We start from the raw sequence: 23348 nt of genomic DNA on the forward strand, positions 1-23348 counted from the left end.
CACAAACAAAACAAAAACTGTAAAAACAACAGTAAAAAAAAAAAAAAGTAAAGCATTTGAACAAAAAAATTTTATTTTTTTTTTTTTTTTTTTTTTTTTTTTTTTTCAATTTTGTCACGTTTGTATTTTGAAGACAAAGCGTTTTCATATGTTTATGGGGATCTTTTCTTCAAACAATAAGCTAATAAGGAATATCTCTTTTAAATTTTAACTTACTATCTCCCTGGCGTAGTTCCAAAGTCCTACCTTGGTTACTAAAATGCTATATTTTACGTCACGTGTACTATAGCTTTCGGTAAGGTAAGATTTTGGAACTTTGTAAGATTTATTCCTGTATAGTTCGATTGTGTTTGATCGTCTATTTATCTGAAAATGCTGTTCCTTATTAGTTACAAAAAAAAACCATCTGAAGATAAACTGAAATTAATCTCAAAATAAATATAAGATTCAAGTATCAATGTCGGCTTTAGTATTTATTTGTATGTAATAAAGAATTTTGTATGTAAGAATGTGCATAAAGGATGTTCTTATGAAGATAGAATAAATCGTTGTCTCTTCTTATCATAAATGTTTTATTATGGTCTTTTATCTTATGAAGATAATAAAATAATGACATAAATGAATAATATAAAAAAATTAATAATTGACATATCTATCACTTTATATATCTAGTCTTTATAAAAAAATATATTCTTGATATGGATTGTTAACTTATAAAAACTTATAATCGGACAATGATTACTGTTCGACAAGAACGTTGGCTAATAAATAAAATTAAGAGAACTGTTCTTTGTACTTTGAACTAATAAATATACAAGAAATACACACACGAATTATATGTACATATGTTGTACGTGCTCTCAACGATAATAATATCGCATGATGTATAAACTATATAAACTTGTTTTGATTTTGCCAATTGCACAAACTCCAATATTTGTTGTCACACAAACATTTCAAAAACGATTGGTTATGTTCCTATACTCTTAGGGGGTGTCGTCTGTTCGATTTCATAATTCGGATTTATTTGAATAATCTGTCTATGCGCGGTCTCGCACAATTTTGCCGATTGATTTTGCACGATCAGTATCTGTTTTGTCTCCTCCGGTTTCTCCGGCAAAAACTGATTCACATCTACGATCTTCGCTAGTGCCGGTAAACCCTTTATGATCGCCGTGGTCGGAATAGTGAGATTTGTCGCGCAATCTACTTTAGGCAATATCACTGGGTTCTTTGTGATCGACAAAGTCGGTTTTTTTCTTGACTTTTTATTTGAAGATCCTGCGCTGGAGATCGATCGTTTTACAGGACTACTGGCCGATATCGTTACTACCTCCGGACTATTGACCGATATTATTTTAGGTCCGAGAACTATTCCGTTTCCTACAAAAGTAAGATTGCAGAAAACTTAGCCAAGTTTAGAAAATTCTTCTGCGCGTATATCGCAAATAATAAAATGATCAAAACAGACGAGTTAGTAAATTGACTTATTTCATAATGAATTGTTGTTACACAATTTGAACCTTAGAAACAACTTGTCTCTTGACGAAAGTAAAACACATGCAAAAACGTAAAAACTTAAAAATTACCAACGCCGATAAAATAACGTAAAATTAACAAACCTAACCTTTCTGCATCTCTTTTGTGACCGGACAATCTTTGTGAGCCAGTAAGAGCGTCTTTAATTTTGCCACTTCCGCGCGTAAAGCCTTCACTTCCATCTGCAAGGCTGCGTTCGTTTCGTTTACAGTGGTGACCGTTCTTTCAAGTTCCTGTATCCATGCCTTTCTCTTGGCTCTTGCGCGCATAGAACTCGCGCGATTGCGTTCTTGAAGATCTTTCTTCTTAACGTGATCGATCGTTTTCTTGATATTATTTTCTTTTGGGGCAGCAGCTGTGTTCGTTTTTACGCTTTCTTCAGTCGGTTTCCGATTCTGTATGTCCGTATTCTTAGACAAGGTCTGCTTCAATTTCTGTAATGCGATCTCTAAGAAACAAATTGAAACACGATCTATAGATCAGCAATTAGATGTAGCTTACCAGTTTCGCCAAAGACAATCTGGTGATTACGCTTTTCTTAGGATCTAGTTTCTCCGCGCATCGTAAAGAAGGTTCGGTTTTAATAACGACGGTTTGTTGCTTGGTAGTAACGTTCAGTACATTGGTAGGCTCTTCGGATATTGGTGTTGCCGATAGTTGCATCAATTTACCATCCGCGGTTTTAAGCAAAAGCTGCACTTCTTCGCCATTAATGGACCTTGAACAAAAATATTCTTTTGCTAGAAATAAAAAAACATTACAAAATATTTCCAGATAAAAACGGTATATCTGACTTGTACTTGAGAGTTTGCAGAAAAGTAAAAATTTTTTTTTTTTTTTTTGAAAATACGTAAAGATTACTACCATTTAAAAATAACAATTATATATTAGATTTAATAGTAACAGAAAATTGATATGCGGTAATTGTACAAATGACACAAAGCAATTCTCACAGATGTGACAGAGGTGTTGGTGACAATTCGGATACTATAGATGTATTCGTGTCTGAAACGATGATATTCGGCGCAAGAGTGCTTTTTGTAGTCGCGAGATCTGTGTTTTTCATTAATTCTTGCGTTTCGTTTGCACTTAATTTAATACTGTTACATTCATCAGACTTTAGCGCGTTTTCCTCTTCTGTATTTTTTTCGTTAAGAGACACGGCGGGAGAACAATCGTCAACATTATCTTCCGAAAGAATTTGACTATTTCCTGGCAGTACGTCTGCTATGTAAGGGAAAATATGAGGAGTGTGTAGTGTGTCATCTGTAATCCCAGCCTGCAAGACGTAAACTTATGTCACTTCTAAGTTTAATTTTCATTTACACAAATATATGTACACACACACACACACATGTATGTAATATGTATTTATAAATGTTAAACTACTACAAATATGTGTGCACTCTTAATATACATACAAGTTTAGTATATATAATATTAGAATATTATTTAATATATAAGTTACAAGTCCTATATATGTTAAATACTTTTTGGTTTTATTCTTTTACCTCTGGTACATTAAGTGTTCCAGTATTTCCTTCTTCAACAGCTCTTCGAAATGTCTCTTCAAAAGGATTCACTACATTTTGCAAGTCCTGAAATAAACCAACTTCCTCACAATTTTTGAAGAATCTTGTTGGAGTTGGAGTTTGATCTGCTGCAAATACGTTATAATTTAATAATAATAATAATGATTTCTTAATACACAATATTAAAAAAAAGGAAATAGCTAAAAGAGCTAAAAACCATCTATTGAATTTATCAAAAACGCAATTCTCTTATTTCCATTCTCTGTGCCAATTTTACAGATCACTTTTATAATAAAAAAAAAAAAAACAAAAAGTTTTTTGAACAGTACACAGACCATAACAAATAAACATAACAAACTTATGGATACACAAAAACTTTTGTTTTAGCATTAAAAATTACCGCTGATTAGTAGTATTTTCCTTTTTTCTTTTAATATTTTAGTACATCTATTGTCATACATAATATCTATACATAAATATTGCCAAATATTTCTTACCAACAAATCCAGCGCTCTTAGAATTATTGCCGAGGTTTAACATCATATCATGTTTCTTTTTATGCAATATTAATTGATCCTCATTTGCAAAACTCTGTAAATAAAAAATATGAACGCTCTGTTGATTCTAGCTACATATATATTACACGTCATTATATTTTCTAAACCTCTTTTCATAAATTTATGTACACTCTTCTCTGTATAAAAGGAAAAAGTTTTACTTACCACATTACAGCTGGATGTAGAACAGACAAAGAGTTTTTCTGAGTCAGTCATTGTTCTCAATATGTTATAATGAATTGTTTTATACTTTTTTTTTTTTTTATAAAAACAGTGCAGTTCAACTTTCATAAAACGCGAGAGTATAACAACAAAGTTCCAAGTAGCAAGTGTAATTAGTAACTATTGTTTGAAGATGTTCTTGTTATAAATTTGTGTTTAAAATATAATACTTAACTAAATAGACTTTTTTTAACTTTGACATAATTAATGAAATTAAGTGTTCAAATACATTTTATTATGCATTTTCTTACTGTTTTCACACTCACTAGGAGTCAGCTGTAGTGACTCTAGCCACCATATTAACCTACTTTGAGTATTGACTGAATGTGTGCTGCCATCTTACTTTAAATGTGAGAAAAACAAACAAAATATGTCGAAGACGACAATAGTCGGTATTTTTTTGTTACAATATATAATTTATAAAATATTTGTGTAAGATTATATGTGCAGGGTGTGATTCATAATAAATGCGAAAAGTTGTAGAAGATGATTTTTTATTGAAAATTAAAGAGTATTTTTATATAAACACATATTCTTATATTTTTTCCTGAGAAGTTACATTCCTCTTCAGAAGAAGAATGAAAAACTTAAGTTTTTATTTCATTTCTCATCTTTTGAACAAGTTAAGAAAATGAATTTAACGAACAGTTTTTATTAGTAAAAATATTATTCATATTTTTATAATTCTTTCGTGTAATAAAGAAATGACCCCAGCAACGCCTATATAATTATTAGAACCATTAAGCCGGAATGTGATTATTTAAAAATATACGTCAGAAAGCTTGATTCCTTCATGAATTTGTAGTCGTTTGCATGAAATAGCTTGCTATCTCGTATTAGGCGACTATCTCAGACACCTTTACCTTATTTTTAGATGATCATTCCGACCGTTAAAGATTCTAATAAAAAATTGAATATAGACATTGCTGGTTCCATCTTATAACGAGAGAATTAAAACAACATTAATGAGTATTCTTTTTACCAGTGAAAAATGTCCACCAAATTTTATTTTTTTTAAAGTTGTTTAAAAGTTGAGAAAAAAATAATCTAATTTTTATCTCATTCCTTGGAGTGAGAAGTGTAATTCCTCAGGGAGGGATATAAGAGTATATGTTTATTAAAGAGATCTTTTAATTTTTTGACAAAAATTCGTCTTTTAAAATTTTACTTATTTAAAATTAATATAGTGTTACCTTATTAAATATTGATTTTATATCTTTTATTTGAGCTCTTTTTGTTATTTTTTAAAGATATTCGGAGATTTTACTACAAACGTTTACTAAGAAGATAAGCACAATGTGGATGAAAGATTGTAAAATAAGAAATCCTTTTCACTTTTCGTTTGTTTCATCTTCGCAAGATTCTAATTGTCAGTGTAAGCAAGCAGTTTCACAGAAAATTGCGTGCCGATCGAAAGTTTAAATTTTCACGCGACAACGAGATTTCGAAGTGAAACCTCGCGCGGAAGAAAACAGATTGTCTCGCGATTGTGACTCTTCGTGAAAGTAAAGTTTCGGGATTATCAAGCTCGCGGATAGCGAATTGAATAGCGGGCGCGCGGTGTGGTACAACATTACCATAATTACATCTTGCTTAAAATCCAGGTCAATTTCATAAGAATTTGTAATTCAAATTAGAACGATAATGTTTGTGTGAGGATACATGCCGTATTTTTCCAGAAATATGAGAAATATAAAACCAGAAAGTTAAATAAATATGAGACGTTATTTAAAGAAATGAGATTTTTTTAAATAAGATTGTGTGGACCTGTGAAGGTGAAATTGAAATGCAAATATAACTAAAAACTGCAAACGAGAAAATAAATATTGAGGAAAAAGTGCGACATCGACAGGATAGAAAGTGATGATCTCGTTGAACACACTGTTTATCTGAGAGGAACGGATGTAAAAGACTCATCGTACATATAATTTCACTGGGTAGGTGGAAAAGGAACGCTTTGGATCAAGACACCCATCTGGCGAGAGTGAGGATAGGCCGAAGAGAGTGGTCTCGGATGCTGATGTTACTGTTTCTCATCAGTAGTCAACCGCGGGTCGCGATGTTCTATTCATTGGCTTGCCGGTGTAAATGTGATTATTATGTACGTAAATAATATGTACATATATATATTGAATTTCTAAAATATTATAATAATCATATATTCGTTACATAAATTTATTTCCGAAAAACAACGCTCGTTTGCGACGTGATCGGATCTGCAATAGTGTCGGTGTGTAAATGTAACGTTATCTATTTAATGACATTCTATACAAAAAAGGTAGGATAAAGTAAAAGCGTCAGAGTATGATAATATTTTTGTTAAAAAAGCAATTTTCCCGTGTTATAAATGTACTTTAATAAAATAATCTTTTTTTTTATCTTTGCAGAAATATTTAATTTTAAGAACTTTAAAAGTCAAACGTTGGATGTATATGCAAGATATATAATTTTTAAACGTGTTTTAAATTAATACGCACATATAATTCAAACTGAAATAAATATTTTAAATTAGTAAAGCGACTGCAATAGGAAGAAATACGGAGATCTCCTTGTTTCAAAGAGATCTCATTGCAAAATATCTTTTTTGCAATGGATTTTTTAAATTTTTTATTTTTCATATTAGTAATAAATTTTTGCAAAAGTTTTTACACGAATCTTCTTTACATTACAAATACGTGATACAGTTACGCGTCTTATCATCTGCCTGATAATATTTATATTAACTTAAATTATATGCCAGTAAAAGAAACTATTTGGTGTGCATCTACAACAAGCAGCTGTGTGATAAACGACAATCGATTGAGTCGCGGGGAAAGCGTGAACCCTTTCACCAGTCTCTTAGAATGTTAGATCGTGTTCAGCAGACGGGGTCACAGACTCTCTGTCGGCCTTGATCTTGATAGAAATCCAGGTGAGGTGAGGTTGTTGATCGAGCAGCCGCACGTGCATTCGATTCTGTAGCACGTGATCGATTCTGTGTGTGATGAAAAAACTTCACTCGCGACCAGTGACGTTTACACTTGCTCGCTCGTTCGTGAAAGTGCCCTTGGTTCCTCGACATTGGTTTAAAGATCTTCCGCGCGAACCATAGTTGTCTTACATATTTTGATGCAGCTCTTCGGTCGTTGACCGAATTCATATGTAAGCACGAAATTTATAAACTGTATGCAAAAACTACTGTGCGTTTGAATTATTGACATAACGTGTTTCGTTAGAACAACTTTTTTTACAACATAGTTTTTAAGCATACAAGCGATCTTTAGAATGCAATATGAACTTTTATAAGTATTAATTATAACATATTATATTATAAGCCTTGTTCGATGAAGTTGGATCTCAACACGTCCGACCTGTTCTATTAAACAATTCTATTAAACATTGACGGATTTGAAATGGATTTTTTATTTTGATTTTATATATTCCTGATTATCTCGACAAGATTCAAATCTTTCGCGTTTATATGTATTTGCATTGAAAAAGATCGAGTATATTGTGATCGAGACGTTAGCAAAACATTCTTTTGTGAAAACAAAAAAATGTTAACACAATAATAATCGTGTTTTGACTTTTGTTGGCCCCTGATCAATATTTTTTAATAATTTGAATTATAAATACATGCACACACACACACACATGTAATAGATGTGCGTGCGCGTGCTGCTGCTTTTTTATTTACTAGGAGAAGCGAAGAAAGTCGAGTATTCAAAAACAATAGCGAGCTCCTATACAACGTTTTAACTCATAAACTCACTGCGTGATGACCGAAAGTGATATTCCACTTTTTCCTTCGTCTTCAATTTGATGCATATCATTTAAATGAAACACTTGAAATTCATTCTAAAGCGATTTTTTCAGTTCTCCCTATTCCGTCGTTCCGCAAACGCGTTTCACACGAGAAAGCAAGTTTTTTCTTACCACTAATGATTTTAATGACGACGAATTTAATTAATATTAAACAGACAAGCGTGGTAATGTATTCAAACTTTTTTTTATTCAAATGTTTTCGTTAAGCTTCTTGTGTTAATTAAAAATATCATTACTTGAAAATATACGATTTGAGAAACGTTGTTTGTCTCTCTTTCTCTTTGCAACACGATCTTAAATGTAGTACGCGAAGATCGCATGTGTGTGAATTACTCCACAACAAAATTGTCATCACTGTCAAAGTCGAAAGTTACCGGCTAACTTTCACTAATAACCAAAGTGGAGAAGAGAAGGGGATGCATCAGACGCGCACCCGGTTCCGCATGTAGATCGGCCGAACGTTACGAAGCACTAAAAGGCGTGCCACTTGTCTCAGTGGCCTGGTTTCGTGTCCCCCTTTTGCGTCGGACTGTACACGAACGTCTTGGATACGCTAGCGTGAACTCGCGCACGATAATACTGGAAGGAACTCCGATCGAGTATCGTGGACAAAGGTTCTTTGAGAGTTCCGAGATCGACGGGGTAAAACCACAGAGAGAGATAAGCGAGGAGCCACAACTCGGCTATTGTAGCGTCATTAACTCTTTTGACACTATAGACGCACTCGTCGTTCGAAAAATCATGTTTTCATCACAATGCGCAATTTCTGCGCTGTACGGATTTCATTCAGCCTACTTTTTTATTTATCTCCGAAGAGAAAAAAATTAAAAAGCAAATTTTACGCACGTTTAAAATAGCTCCAACAAACTTTTTAGAATAAATAAATAAATCACATCGCGCGCGGAATCATTATACAAAGAAGCGAATGTTGCGCGAACGGTCTCTCGAAAATTCGGTCATGTTTTACGAACCTTTTCACGAAATGGTTTCCGGCTAGCAATTAACACTTTCCATCGAGAGACTCGTATTATTGGATCCCCCTTTGAACTCCTCGACGGTCGTCCGATTACATGGGAACGCCCGCGATTGAACGTGTGAAATAAATTGTATTTTTCGTCCGCTTGTAACGAACAAATTGCGTCGCGTGAAAAAGCTTGTAAAAAAACACGCCCTTGTTCATTTGAGATCTTTTTGCGCTTTTAATAGGACAGACGGTGAGAGACGCACACACACACACACACAAACACACACGCACAAACGGCGCGCCAAGTGTGTTGGAAGAGTCGAATTTCACAAGGTGGTGTGTCGCGAAAGGTGCGACAAAATGATACGGCGCCAGATCAAGATCATCGTTTGATGACCGCAGAGAGAAATGATTGCTCTCAAAATCGGGGCGCTTTTCTCGCTACTTTGGATCTGCTCTCTAGCTAACAGAAGAAACGATCGATTTCTTAAAAATTTAGGTATAATCAGAGCGCTAAATTTATCGTCAAAAAAAAAAAAAAATATTGTTTTTAAGCAATCCGCATGTTTTCAGGTCATCCGGAGAAAAAGGAGAATCTCGAGAATACGATCGATTCGCACAAAAAGGGAAGATTCTTCGATGAACTTGGCTGTAAGTAATCATTTTTTTTTTTTTTTGTCGTACGATGTTACATTGTGTTGAGTAACGTTGTTGCTACTCTCTGCAAATGTATGCCACTGTGAGACAATCTTTGCAAATTACGTTATTGAGCGTAATGGGCAAGCGGGCGTTAAAATGAATTTAAAGAATCGCCTCGAAAGAGAAAGGTAGCGCTCGCACTTTGAATAACAAATGAATTTCTCCTACGTAAAAAACAACAACAGTCGAAAGGTGAACAGAGAGAGAAAGAGAGAGAGAGAGAGAGAGAGAGAGAGACTCCGCGTGTCGAAAAGTGTTTTTATTTTCGTATTTAAATACACGATTTAAATCTTTTAATGATTCAACTTCAAGGTCACGCTTGATCGTATGTGTGACAACTTAACACACACGCGAATCGGCAAATATATTCGAGTGATAAATAATCACGAAGAATGATTAAAGCGTGAATATATTCACACGCTGCATCTCTCGTCGCGTGATAAAAAGGAATGAATGTGTGTTGGAAAGATTTTTATTTGACAAACCGGTTGACGTTCACCGGATATCCATATTTTATGAAACCAAAGCAACGTGACCTATATCTCCATTATCTAAGCAAAATCCAGGTTTTTTTCATCATATTACTGCAGTTAGTAATTATAATCGAATTAGCTTGGAGTGAAAGACAAGGTTATCTGTTTAAGAAATATATGAAAAATATATATCTATACGTACATATACATATATATTTGATAAATACGTGTTTAAATAGTTGCAGAAACGGTTTTACTCAAAAGCGAGAAATTGTGATGTATAAAGAAAGTATTAATTTTATATAAAAATATTTACATAATATATACATTTGAAAAATATAGAAAAAGTTTGAAGATATTCTCCTCTATTCTATCGGTAATTTTTATTCGGTGCAGCAATTATTTAATATTTTTTATAGCAAGATACAATGAGATGACGAGTAATATTTTCTATTGCAAATATAAACAGAGCACGAAAGAGACACTGTGTGTGTGTGTGTGTGTGCGATTTACAGTTGAGTTAACAAGAAAGACGAAATCGGAATCGTACTTGAAAGGCCACTTACTGACGCTTACTTTCTACAAGAATATTTATAATGAAGCGCGCGGAAAGCTCCGGTTTCGTTATGACTTCAGCGTATTCCTTCTTTGAACGTTAAAAGCGTTTTTTTATTTTTTTTTTTTTTATAGTAACGACATTTTTTCCTTTTAGCGAAGATGAGACTTGATATTTCACCGAATTCTCTTTCTCTCTCTCTCTCTCTCTCTGCCTCTTTAGCAGCTCCTTAATAGTAATTAATTTAATCCTAATGAGATTTTTCACAGCTAACGCTCTATAAGAGAAGCTCTATACGTGTTTCTGTGTTACTTGAGAATTTTTTTAAATAAAAATACTTATGATAAAAATTGTGCGATAAAATTAGGTCGCAAATATGTCTCGATATGTCAAATTTATGTGACGTAATTGCCGATCTTTAGTGAATAATCTTTTTTCTTCTTAATTATGACACAGATTTTGTAGACGTGTTTGATTTTTCTCTTTCTCTCTCTCTCTCTCTCTGTTTCTCTTTCATTCTATATTTAGTATAAAATCTGATATATTATAATTATTTTTTACATGACAATATTTGAATAAATATATGGGTAATTACTCATAATAAATAAATAAATAATTACCCATAAATGGGTAATTATCTCATGAAGAGACCAAAGAGTTTGTCTCTCTCATTTCGAAATTGTCGAACAACACACAATAGCAAAATAATAATAACAAAACATATCAATTCGAAAAATCAAACGATGAATTTATCAAAGGGACAAAGTAGTTTTCGGATTTTTTACCGAATCTCAAAGTTTTACAAGTTTATTCAGCGCGCGCGTGCGACAATTCCGACAAGTAATAATTCTACGAAGAAAGAAATTGAAAATAAGTCACAACTGCGATGTGTTCTGGCGATGACGAAAGTGGGGAACCAATGTGAGACCAAGAGACGACACCATCGCCTCGGGAAAGCTGAACGCCGGTGAAAGCAGCGGACGCCTTCTTAGATCCCGATCGAGACTCGTGGGACATCGGCTCGAGCCAGTCCACGTGCGGAAGGCGCGCATTGTCACGGCGCTTCTCCCGTAGTTTTTCACCCCAGTGAAAAAGTACGAAACGCTTTTCTGACCCTCGACCGATTTCTCAATCGAGCGGCATATCAAGTCGTTCGTTTACTTCCGAGATCTTTCCCGAGATATCAATTCCGTCAATTATTTGCTTTGCAAACAACAACTTCGCACAACACACGGCGCGCAAGATCACATCGAAAAAAAATCAGTGACATCAAAATGGCGGAGTTTACAGTAGATCGGAAGTATCATTTAAATTATTGTGCCTCTCACTGAAGACGTCGATGAGGAGAAACTGAGAGAAGCTCGAGAAAGAGAGAGAGAGAGAGAGAGAGAGATCATGAATATCGGACTTTCCACATTTGAAATTGTTATTAAGGATCTATGATCCAGAACCAATTGGTGATCAAAGCGCGCGAAGTGTATTCGATATCTAAGATTTCTTCGAGAATAAAATTTTTATCATCGAGACATCAAAAGTCGTTGTTCGTACGAAAGAAAGAAGAATATAAAGTTCGTAACGCAAAAGAAAGTGACATATTGTGTTTTATTTGAATACTTCTGCAAGTGTGAAATATTTAAACTAGTCAAACGTCATAAGAAATTGTCGGCCGTTAACTAAAAAATTAATTTAAAAAATCACGTTTGTGTTTGTGTAAATAATTTCAAGTGTGAAGTGAGATCTGATGATGACGCTCATGAGGCTTCATACTTGAGGTATACTAGGCATAAGTCGAAAGTCGATCATGAAGATCGTGCTCTGGGTGGTTCTGATCAGCGTGGCGAGCACTCTCGATCACCATGACACCCACTCGTGGAAACTCAGAGATGACTTCAAGATTGCGGCCGCGAGCCGATCGATCGCACCTTTGATTAAGATCAAAGAGAATCGAGCGCAGCGATCGGGCGCGCAATCGACTCATAGATCGAGATTGTCGAGTACGATCGTCAAGGATGGCGTTCTCCAAACATCACCGAGAAGATTCGCGACAATCGAGGATTCGAACGAGCAGCAAGATTTCTGGGATCCCGTAACCACCAGAACTTGGCAGGATCTGACGCGCGAGAATCGAGCGATCGATAGCACGTTAAAGAACGTAATCAACAGGCCGTCATTAGGCAAAGTCGAACAGTATCAATACATTTCGAATTTTCCGTACAGTGGTGATGAATCCGCTGACGCCATATTGGAGAACGCGGATCGTCCAAAGAACGCAGCGCGTTTATCCACAGACACGGAGAATCATTTCTCGGATCAAAACGCGAAAGAGATGGAATGGAGCGTGCAAGATGTGTTTGAAAAGGATCTGGAGAATGAGGAAAACGAAGAAGACGTTAACATTGAGGAATTTTTAAACGAAGTCAGACGGAAGAGATTAAATGGAGAATTTGACGAACAGGCGGGCGCACATCGCCAGGGCAGAAGGAGAAAACTCACGAGTCAGCAGCAAGGCGTTCTGCTGGTTGAAACGCTCAGGAAGAAGCGAAACTATACCAATGATCATCGAGGACACAGCTCTAATCTTCAGAGCGGTCTTATGGATATGCTGGGCAGAAGTACGTTCGTAATTATTAAAAGTGGAACAAAAATACAAAAAATCTGTTTTAGATTTTATATTTGTGATTGTCTGTGCGCGAATCGAAGCTTGTAGATAATCACAATTTGCGCGTATGAAATATTTTATCTAATCGAAGCGAGTAAGTTGCAACTGTGCGCGACAACGAATGAACAATAAACAAAAACGAACAAGCTTCTCTCGTTTTGGTTTTTTATGTTCTACATAGAAAAAAACATAAAAATAAAGTATTTTTTTTGTAGATCTCTCTTAAAAATGTTTTAACATTGTTGTGCTCGTATATATATATCTCTCTTAAATGTTAAAACATTTTATGGAAAACAATCGTTTTTTTTTTTTTTTTTGAATTATTTCGAGATGTTGCAAATTTATATATACACAGTAGAATTAGAATTTCTATACATCGAATTCAACAATCTCTGTTTTTCAGTGATACCGCAATCGTGCAAGTACAAAGGTGCGAAGTTCGAGTGTGGCCTCAGCATTAGCTGCGTTTTGGGTGGCGGTCGGCCCGTCGACCTTTGTTCCGGAGGTTTGATATGGAGCTGCTGCGTGGACGACGACGACATACCTGAAAAAGTACCGCGTCCAACCATCGGTTTGCTACAGAATGCCAGTAAGTTCTCTCTGAACAAAATAATGACACGCATTAAAGTTAGTAATTTTTTCTGAAGTGTAATTTTCCTTTGCCAGAGAAGATGCGAGAACAAGATAAAGTTGCAACGAGTTAATTTTTTCATTGTTTTTGTTTTTATTTTGTTTCCGAATCTCGCGCACTCAGAAAGAAACAATGAGAGAACGTCAAATATTTTTCTCACTAGGTAGAATTTTTAATTCGCGCGGTGTGTGTTATTTTGTTTTAATTAATTCTCGTCGAGGGCGTTTGTATTTGTCGCCGTGCCGTTGCAAATTTACGACATCCTGAAAGAAGGTCCGCGTTCTCAAGTGTCACGAAACCGAGTTTCTGAACCGAGACTTTCGAGGATGTATCGCACTTTTAGCGTGACAAGTGTTTGGAAACTGGTTGCTCTTTTTTTTTTTTTTTTTTTTTTTTTTTAAGTTTTGTTAAACAAACGGTTTTAAATCCCATTCAATTGAACACGATCTCTAATCTTGATTTTTATCTGCAGCTCTTACTCAAACATCTCTTATTCTCAATACGCATAAAGACTAAAATTATATGATAGTCAAGATAAAAACAAAGCGTAAAAAAAAGAACATAATAGATAATAATTATAATATCACAGAAAATATATTTGTAATATATCAATCTGCAAAAAGCAAAAAGACGAACGGTCAGGCTGAGAGGAAGATATGAGAGAACGCGTCTGATTTCTATCGCGAATCGGAAAAAGAGATGGCGACTAAAGCGAGAAAGAGAGAAGTAACCTGATTTCTATCCGGCGACATCCGAAATTACACAACCAACGAACTGGCGTCCAGCTATCCGCGCATACACCGACGACAATGTACGCGCGCGGCCAGCACTTTCAAATACAGTTATTCACACCTAGTTTGCGACAACATAGTGCGTACATTGCACGTCCGCGGTACTTTACGCGAGCGTGCTTTCTCAAGTCGTTCACCGTAAAACTGCGTTGACCATCAATACAATGGCGTGATCAGGAACGCGCGTGGAAATAATGTAACATGCTAAACAAAACAATTGCCGATTTTTTTTTTTTTAATCGTCCGTGAGCATTTCTGTTTAATTTTGGCAGAATATAATATTTTTCTTTTCTTTAAATAGTATTAGTGATCTCTTCAAAATAAGAGAAAGTATTTGTTAGAATATAGGAATATAAACAATCAAAATATTTTTAAACAGCTAAAATCCCAATTTAATTAAAATCAAATGAGAACTTTTCGAGATATTTGCTCGGATCGACTCCTTTTTCCCGTATTTTTGAAAATTTTCGCGAGCTGATTTATTTAATTAAGATCAATCAAGTCTTTTGTTTTTATTTCCAATAACGATCTTTCTCTTGTAAGAACTTTCTTCTCTCTCAAAATAACAGCTACATTAACTTTGACTTCCTGTTTGTGTTTGTGACGTTACACACACGTGTGTAGTACACACAACTTGTTTTTTTTTTTTTATTCTTCCGCATTGTCCCACGCTCTCAATTATTAATCTCTCTAAAGAGTACAAATATCGTATTATATGTTCAATTAACTTTTTAACGGCGTGAAACTACGACGCGAGTGATTTCGAATAGCTAACAGCGACATCGTTACGTTGCTTAGCGTTTTCCCTAAATCTCGGGCATCAACAGCCGTACGTGGACGACGACGTGCACATTTACGGCGGCAGCGCGATGAGACCCGGTAGGCCCTCGCACAATCATCGACCCACGTATGCGGGTAGCGTCAGCAAGCCGATCAATCTTTACGATCCGTCCTATACGATATGGGATCACGATCGGCCAAACGATCTCGTGATCAACTACGATCGGCCTACGACGTACACCACTCGTCCGTATCACACGCCACAAGTGGACTATTCGCAGCAATACGACAACGGTTATCCGTCCGTCGTGCCGATCGATGACTCTTCCGACACAATAGCGGAATACCGTGGTAATTGTTTGAAAATGTATACTGAGAGATTGTTGCACTTTAAAGTATCGCACGAGTTATGTTGAGAGTGCACGCGAATCGATATTCACTGAAAATTATTTATATCTTATCGAGCGAGCTCAAAAACATTCCGATTGATATACTGTAGATAAACGAAAAACAACGTTTTTTTGACAAAGTCTGTGTTTTGCAAAAATTGAGTCTATTTCAGAAAAAAAACCTGAATCTATTTAAAAATCCGTGTACAATTATAAATTTTATTTCGGATTTTTCTTTATGCTCATGCGCGCAATCATTGCGACAGATTTAGAAGTTTTTCTCTTATAGACGTACTTGCGATTCTCTCTCTCTCTCTCTTTTGATGTCCGACACATTGATTGATAATTGCGATCGATAATAATCGCAGACACACAGACAGATTTGCACGATTCTAATCTAATCGTGCTAGATTGGAAGAGATGTGTCAACAACGTATAAAATATAAATTGATTTAGACTTCGTACTTCGTTTTGTACTCTCGTACAGACTCTCATCTCATGTCGGAAAGAGGAGAGAGTTGGAGTTTTTAAGACGTGAAAAGACACGGATTACAGCTATGCGATAAGAAACCTGTACCTGTATGTGCGAAATATACGGATTATCAGACGAACTGTGACGAAATTTTTTACAACACGGACAACTCTCTCGCGAAAGACACACAAACAACACGAAACAACGTCGCATTTATTGCCAAATGCGCTATACAAAGTTTTTTTTTTTACATTGGTCAACTCGACCTACAGTAGAAAAATCGAATTCGGTCGTATAACCGACTGAAGTTTCGTGACCGAGACAACGTTCAGGCCTGCATGCAATCTTTCGCACGGAAATCGCACAAAAATGAGTGTGCTTTCACCGTCACAGTGCACATTTTCCCGCACAAAGCGTTGCCGGAAAACAATCGAGAAACTGGATTTGAAGGAAAAATTGAGAGAACGCTAGAGAATATACGAGAAATAAATGCGGAAAACAAAATCCGTAAAGAAAAAAAGCAAGGAAAGGAGAAAGAAGAAGTATCAAGTAGAAACAATCGCACGCGACAAAGAAGAAAAAATTATTGCAATCTTCTCTGTATTATTGCATCTTAAAATAAAAAATAAACATAAAAAATAGAAAAAAATATTCTGGAAAAAAGATTAAAGTTTCTGATTTCTAATTTGTGTTTCGGGAAAAATAAATCATCTTGTATACGATTAAAAAAACCAGTTTGTTTCTATTACCGCGCATTTTAAATTCAAATAACAAAGGTAACAAGCGTAAAAAATTCAAGTAATTGTGATGTTACGGATATATATAATAAGTCTCATTATATCTTCTGCCTTTTATCCTGTGCGAAATCGCGCGCAAGCGCTTTTATTCAAGCTAAGAAAGTCTAGCAATCAATCTTGAGTGATATATAAATAAAATATCTCTTCGTAGCGATAATAATAAAAAAAAAACTCTACAATAAAAATTTTCTGAAGTCGCGTGAACTTTCTACACCGCGTGCCTATTTTCTGCTTTCTGTCTCTTGCCAAGTCACGAACGAATCTCAAGCAAAAACCGCACTTAAGTACATTTGTCTAATAGCTTCGTCGGTGTGCTTTCTGCAATAATTGTAGAAAGTGTTAATCAATAAAGCGTTTCGTCATTAAGCTTGGATTTTTCACTTCTCGTCTTTTTTATCATCTGCGACTCGCAAATCTCATTAGCGTCAGCTCTGAATATAATCACTTGGTTTGTTCATTTATCAACGCTCGCATATCATTGCTGTCAATTGCGTTTGGTTTTCAACGTGTGAAAATGAAAAGGAATAAGCGCTCGTTAAATAAATTTGCTCGTCTTTGCAGGCTGCGGCGAGCTTCATACCAGGAGCAACAGAATCGTGGGCGGACACTCGTCCAGTTTCGGTAGCCATCCGTGGCAGGTGAGATTCTTTCTCGCACACAGTTTTTTTTTCTTCTTCTTCTCTCTGTCGTAAATATCCTCTTCCGCTCGGCTCGGTTAAGTGTCGCACTCTTTCTTTCTATCTGCATTATTTATCGAAAACGAGCCATCAATTTGTTCGCTTAGCTAGAGAGCACGCTAGAGAGAGAACGAAGGAGAAATAATCTATTAAATCTCTGCAAAGGCGAGTCGCGGAGCCGTGACGCGGCTTTGAATGCATATTACATGTAAATAGACTGGTGTAAGTGAACGCGTTTACTTTGTTGCAGGCCGCCATTATCAAGTCGGGATTCCTTTCCAAGAAACTGGCCTGCGGCGGTGCCTTGTTAAACAACCGATGGGTGGTCACAGCGGCGCATTGTGTCGCGACGTTAGTATTTTGTTCACAAAGCGCGCTATTGTGTCAACATGATGAAAAATACTGATCGATAATTTTATTTTTGTCGTATGTGCAGGACACCGAATAACAATTTGAAAATTCGACTCGGAGAGTGGGACGTTCGAGATGCGTCGGAACGATTGACTCACGAAGAATTCAATATCGAGAGAAAAGAGGTACTATAATTTTTAAGTTTAATTCTTTGATATATTTAAATTTTAGTAATTTACAAACGCGATTTATATTAAAAAAGAAAAAACATTTCGCCACAAACGAAAACCATTATTGCACAAAGTATAGTTTCAAAAGATATTTTTGAAAATGAGAATGCAGGAATATATATTTATCTTTACATCTCTTTGAAAGAAGATAACTCTTATGATTGTAATAAAAAAAATTGCTTACTAATAACAGGTACATCCGCAATATTCGCCTACTGATTTCCGGAACGACGTGGCTTTGGTAAAGCTATCCAAGACGGTAGCTTTCAAGCAGCATATTATCCCGGTTTGCCTGCCGGCAAGGAATTTGAAGCTCTCCGGCCGAACCGCAACCGTCGCGGGTTGGGGACGAACCAGACACGGTCAAACTTCGGCGCCAACCGTTCTTCAAGAAGTCGATGTTGAGGCGAGCACATTCTAGACCGACACATTCGTCTTCAATAATAAAACGTCTTTATAATATTAAGACCTTGTGACGAGAATTTTATTACAATAATTAAATTATTGTTATACATCATGTCTAGTTATTTATTTCTTGTGTGTTCAATGTAATTTAATTTAACTATACGATACTTTTAATATTGTGAATATTATATCGTCGTTGTTGCGTTTTCATTTCAGGTGATACCAAACGACAGATGTCAAAAATGGTTTAGAGCGGCTGGAAGAAGAGAAACTATTCACGACGTATTCCTGTGCGCAGGTTACAAAGAAGGTGGACGCGATTCTTGTCAGGTAATTAGATGATGACAAAGAACGTTTTTTCACAAACATTTGTTAATCGAGAAAAATTTCGAGAAAGTAATAGTTTAACCGTCAAAGTATAGAAATCAGAGAAGTATTTAAAAAAAATAAATTTCTCTTACAGGGTGATTCGGGTGGACCGCTCACAATGTCGGTGGAAGGCAGACACGTTTTGATCGGTTTGGTCTCATGGGGTATCGGCTGCGGTCGCGAACATTTACCCGGTGTATATACGAATATCCAGAAATTTGTACCCTGGATCGATAAAGTTATGAGCTAAATCCAGAAGAAGAGAAATCTCAGTTCCTTCACAGCTCGGGAGTTATTTGAAGCTCCTGAAGTAAAAGAAGAAGAGAGAAGAAACTCGCGAGAATAACGCGCAGTTACCAAAGTCTTAACTCACTTCTTTAAGGACTCTTGTGCTCGATTGTTCTTGAAGAATAGGCACTCTCTCGAAGTGCCAAAAATCATAATGTCCGTCTTATGAAGTTGTAATATTGCAACATATATAACGATTGTTATATATAAGTATATCAAAATGTAACGGTAAAGTTCAATCAGAAATTAATTTCAATGATTATAACGATTATATCGATAAGATTTGAGATATTGATTGGTAAAAATACAATACATAGAAATATTTAATGCATAATTGTGCGAACAATTAAGCCGCTTAAGAAAGAATCTTGTTACTCTGTTTACTCGTATTGTAACAATAATTTATTATAACATTAACTTCTTGATGAGTTCAAATATATATTATAAACAAACTTTTCTTTATATAATGAAAAAGTATGTTTTATTTCATTTATTATAAACTTTTCCAATTTTATTATATTTTTCAACATAATTATATAAAGAATATTTCTCGTAATAAATATGAAAAAAGTTTACGTGAAAGAAGGCTTTGTTTTTATTTTTTGAACCTCAACTTCCCCCCGAACGTCGATAAGTTACTTTTAGTTATCGACTGTCCATAACAATGAACACTATTTATCCATTCACCCATAAGTATATTCTACGTAAGATAACATTATCGACATTTATTCTTTCAGCAATCTATAAAAAAATTAAAAAATATTTTTTTATAGTTAGATAATTATCAAACTTTGATACTTTGCAATTGTCTTTTTCTCAAATTTCATATTTGCAATAAATATTTAATATTTGATTTTTAACAATGTTACTATTATTTATTTTTTTATGCGAAATATTTCGCATTTTATGTTTTTTTATAATTTATGAGTTTTTTTTTAACAATGTATGTGCTTTGTCAGTACAACGCATACAAAACACAAAACAAAAAACTACTCAAGTAGCTGGTTAAAGAATAAAAATGAAAAAAAATTATATAGATAAAACAAATAAACAAGAATATTATCTAACCTTTATCGTTTCAGGGATTCGAAATATGTAGATTTGTTTCTGCTCTCAGTAGGAACAGAAAGGAAGCGGGATTAGTCGCAGAGAATGCGCGAGAAGTACACCTTTACTCTGATGCACGATAGGAATGAAAAGAGAGGGAGAAAGAAGATAGCACTGGTGGAGGGTAAGTTGCTAATTAGAGCCAGATTAAACGCTTGTCTGGGGAGCCATTTTCCTTGCCGTTCCTCGCCGTAGCCAAAGGAGGATGAGCAGATGGCGGGGTAAAAGGGAAGAGGGAAAATAGAGAGGGGGGATTGCGGGGGTGACTGCGAGAAAAGAGGAAGGGATGCGGCGAAGGGACGACGGAACGTCGACGCAGGCGGAAGAGGCGGGCTTAATGAAAAGTGTTTGCCCCGTAAAAGTTAAGATTAATTGGCGCTCGGGGGGTGGTTACCGCGATAATCAGCCTGGACCAGTGGTTTTCAAACCCTTTCTCGTCATCCTTTTAATGGCATTCTCTTTCGAGCTCCGATCAAGCGCATAACTGAAGTTTTTGTCTCACACTGCAAAACATATTCATATTTTTAATATCATTATCAAATATGGCATAGCTCTATATATGTATACGTTTCAATTAAACTTTATTAGTATACAAATGTAACTTAAGATATAAATAAATAAATATATCGCAAAATAATCTTCAAGTTCAGTTTTCAAATAAAAATCTATAAAAATGCAATTAATAGTATAATGATGTTTTATTGTTTTTAACGACTTTTGAAGAATATTATACATTGTCTTTGAATAAAATTTACTTAGAATATTACATTAACTTTGTAATGTACTTTTTTAACATGTATAAGTAATGTAAAATTATTATACATATAATTATTAAAAAGTTATCTATTAATTGATGATAACTTTATGAAATATTACTTTAAGATGGTATAGGCTTTCTCTCATAAAAATCACAGTAGATATCAGAAGTCTATCAAAAATGACTCATAAAACTGCAGTCTATAATCGACAATAGTCACACGGCGACATAATTAAAGAAATTTAATTAGTTCGTTTTTCCGAACATCGCTTTCGTTTACGGTTGAGCACAGCTGGAATGAGGGGTTAATTTGGCGACACCTAGTTTCATTAACAACGCCATTAAAAGTAATGGCCGGTGAGGGGGCGAAGTCGGTCGCGAGGCCTCCTACGGGGCTGGGAGATTCTAATTACGGAATAGAACTTCTCTGGTGAAGTACGTAAGGCGAGGAAGTGGGGAAGAAAGAGGAGGTCGAACGTCGGAGGGGTGGGCCATTCGAGTCGCGAAAGACGCCATGATATTCGTTAAACGGCATAATTGCACCCACCGGAGCGGAACTCGCGTAATTGTGCCGAGCTCGACGACGTCGTGAAAAACTTATCGCCGAACTGATTATTGAAATCGCACGATTAATTTCCGCTATCATTTGAAATGATAGCTCGCGAAATGAGCGATAAAAACTACATCGTTTCTCTAAAATTCTAATGTAAGTTTCAATAAAAGTGTAGTACGATAAAAAAAAAAGTCAATGCATTAAGTGTTCATAAACTACTTTTGTGTGATATATACATATGATATAAATAATGATATATAGTTACTTAACGAGGCAATAAAAAGTAGCGCGAATAAACAACCACAAAAATTATAAGAATTATAAAGAAACTTTTTGTAAACTCGAGAAAAAATAATTTGATTGAATATATCTATATATCTATATTGAAACATAAATTGTACTTGCGATTTTTAAAACATCCCTTTGTGATAAAAGTGATAATAAAATATATCTATAGATGTGTGATTATCGCGAGCGGACTATTTTATTGAAGAACTTATAAATCGATTATTGCGGTTTTATTTGCTATTATTGTTTCTTAATCTAAAGTGAAAAGATGTAGTTAATGACGGTGATAACTTACTTATCGGAGTAATAAAAATAGTCATTTCATAAACCTATTTGCGACAATAAAATCGCCATTCAGGCGATATATCGGTGACACATTGATTTATATATTGCTTTATTACCAGTTATATAGTACTGTGCTATGGGAAAATAACGAATATAAAACTATATTTGAGGTACGTATATGTAAAAATTTTATATAATATTCAGATATATGTATATGTGTATACTCTCGGAGACTCACATATGGTACTTTCTAAGATTATCATGCATATGTTAATCAACAACAGATGGATTGATAATTACCATCGCATCGTCAAACAATATCGGGAATGAAGTGCGATAAGAAATCAAAGCAGCTTCAAATATTCTGCAATAAATATATAGAAAAAAAAAACACTTATCATTCAGTTTGGTGTAATATTGTAATAAATTTTCAGCAATTTTAAAGCGTAGTTTTTTGTTTTGTATTTTGTTAAAAGTAGTACAAGTAATTGTTAAAACAAAGTATAAAGCACAAATCTATCCTATATTTTGTCAAAAATTTATAGTAATAAGGTTTTCATATTTTTTTTGTAAATTTCTTTCAATATATCTCTGTACAAAAAATGAATACAATTAAAATTATTACACAAATAAAGAAGCAAATTGAGTTTGTTGTGATGCATACGTATCTTAAAAATACATATTAATACATGTATATATATATATATCTTAAATAGATATTTAAATATCTTATATATATCTTAAATATATATGTTTTGCCTAAAATTATAAGTACTAATACAAAGTGATTTTTCAAGCTATATGTTAGTTTTTATACGTCAGCTAATAAAAATCGCGTATTACACAAACGATAGATAATACATAGAAAATTCTATCTTTGCTGGAAGATTAAGCGGGAGAGCCTTTTATCTTACCGATTTCACAGTTTGTTTAACTTTACACGAAGCATGAAGTACTCCAAGTGGCGTCACTTTAGCGACATGTTAGCGAGCGAGAAATTAAAATTAGACCGATAAATGAGAACTGGACTGTCGATAAAGTTCAATTAATGCTATTTACATAAATGTATATATGTATATATACATATATATATATATACATATATCTATATATCTGTCTATATAGACAATTTGCGATAAGCGAATATGCGACATCAATTAGGACTTTATCAGC

At 34.7% G+C, this 23348-nt stretch overlaps 2 protein-coding genes across 5 annotated transcripts; one reads left to right on the top strand and one right to left on the bottom strand.

Annotated features, from left to right (window-relative positions):
- Positions 1-74: 74 nt before the first annotated feature.
- Positions 75-4157, bottom strand: LOC109858507 (cyclic AMP-dependent transcription factor ATF-2). Of its 2 annotated transcripts, none has more exons than XM_020435836.1 (7): positions 3794-4157; positions 3569-3662; positions 3051-3196; positions 2493-2818; positions 2041-2257; positions 1628-1973; positions 75-1383 (listed from the first exon to the last, which is right to left on the bottom strand). In XM_020435836.1, exons 1-7 carry the CDS (start codon positions 3917-3919, stop codon positions 971-973), a joined length of 1668 nt encoding a protein of 555 aa, XP_020291425.1. In that variant the 5' UTR covers positions 3920-4157; the 3' UTR covers positions 75-970. The 2 variants fall into 2 exon arrangements, with proteins under 2 accessions (XP_020291425.1, XP_020291424.1); XM_020435835.1 differs by having other exon boundaries at positions 3051-3199.
- A 1754-nt stretch (positions 4158-5911) lies between these two features.
- On the top strand, positions 5912-19615 carry LOC109858505 (serine proteinase stubble-like). Of its 3 annotated transcripts, XM_020435830.1 has the most exons (10): positions 5912-6128; positions 8861-9117; positions 9192-9269; positions 13409-13594; positions 17427-17503; positions 17793-17893; positions 17979-18078; positions 18317-18529; positions 18745-18858; positions 18992-19615. In XM_020435830.1, exons 2-10 carry the CDS (start codon positions 9027-9029, stop codon positions 19145-19147), a joined length of 1116 nt encoding a protein of 371 aa, XP_020291419.1. In that variant the 5' UTR covers positions 5912-6128; positions 8861-9026; the 3' UTR covers positions 19148-19615. The 3 variants fall into 3 exon arrangements, with proteins under 3 accessions (XP_020291419.1, XP_020291420.1, XP_020291418.1); XM_020435831.1 differs by lacking the exon at positions 5912-6128 and having other exon boundaries at positions 8252-9117; XM_020435829.1 differs by lacking the exons at positions 5912-6128; positions 8861-9117; positions 9192-9269 and adding an exon at positions 11341-12958.
- Positions 19616-23348: the final 3733 nt, after the last annotated feature.

Source organism: Pseudomyrmex gracilis, unplaced genomic scaffold (genome assembly GCF_002006095.1).
Source record: "Pseudomyrmex gracilis isolate BER0280 unplaced genomic scaffold, ASM200609v1 scaffold_208, whole genome shotgun sequence".
NCBI classification, from domain to species: Eukaryota; Metazoa; Arthropoda; class Insecta; order Hymenoptera; family Formicidae; genus Pseudomyrmex; species Pseudomyrmex gracilis.

Excerpts from the sequence above, each read along its gene's own strand:
- LOC109858507 (XM_020435835.1), bottom strand. The coding sequence starts at position 3,919 with ATGAAAGTTGAACTGCACTGTTTTTATAAAAAAAAAAAAAAGTATAAA. Across the intron at positions 3,200-3,568 it reads TAAGAGCGCTGGATTTGTTG|CAGATCAAACTCCAACTCCA; the intron begins GTAAGAAATATT and ends ACGTATTTGCAG. Across the intron at positions 1,974-2,040 it reads GATTGTCTTTGGCGAAACTG|AAATTGAAGCAGACCTTGTC; the intron begins GTAAGCTACATC and ends ATCGCATTACAG.
- LOC109858505 (XM_020435829.1), top strand. The coding sequence starts at position 12,148 with ATGAAGATCGTGCTCTGGGTGGTTCTGATCAGCGTGGCGAGCACTCTC. Across the intron at positions 12,959-13,408 it reads TATGGATATGCTGGGCAGAA|TGATACCGCAATCGTGCAAG; the intron begins GTACGTTCGTAA and ends TCTGTTTTTCAG. Across the intron at positions 18,079-18,316 it reads TCAATATCGAGAGAAAAGAG|GTACATCCGCAATATTCGCC; the intron begins GTACTATAATTT and ends TACTAATAACAG.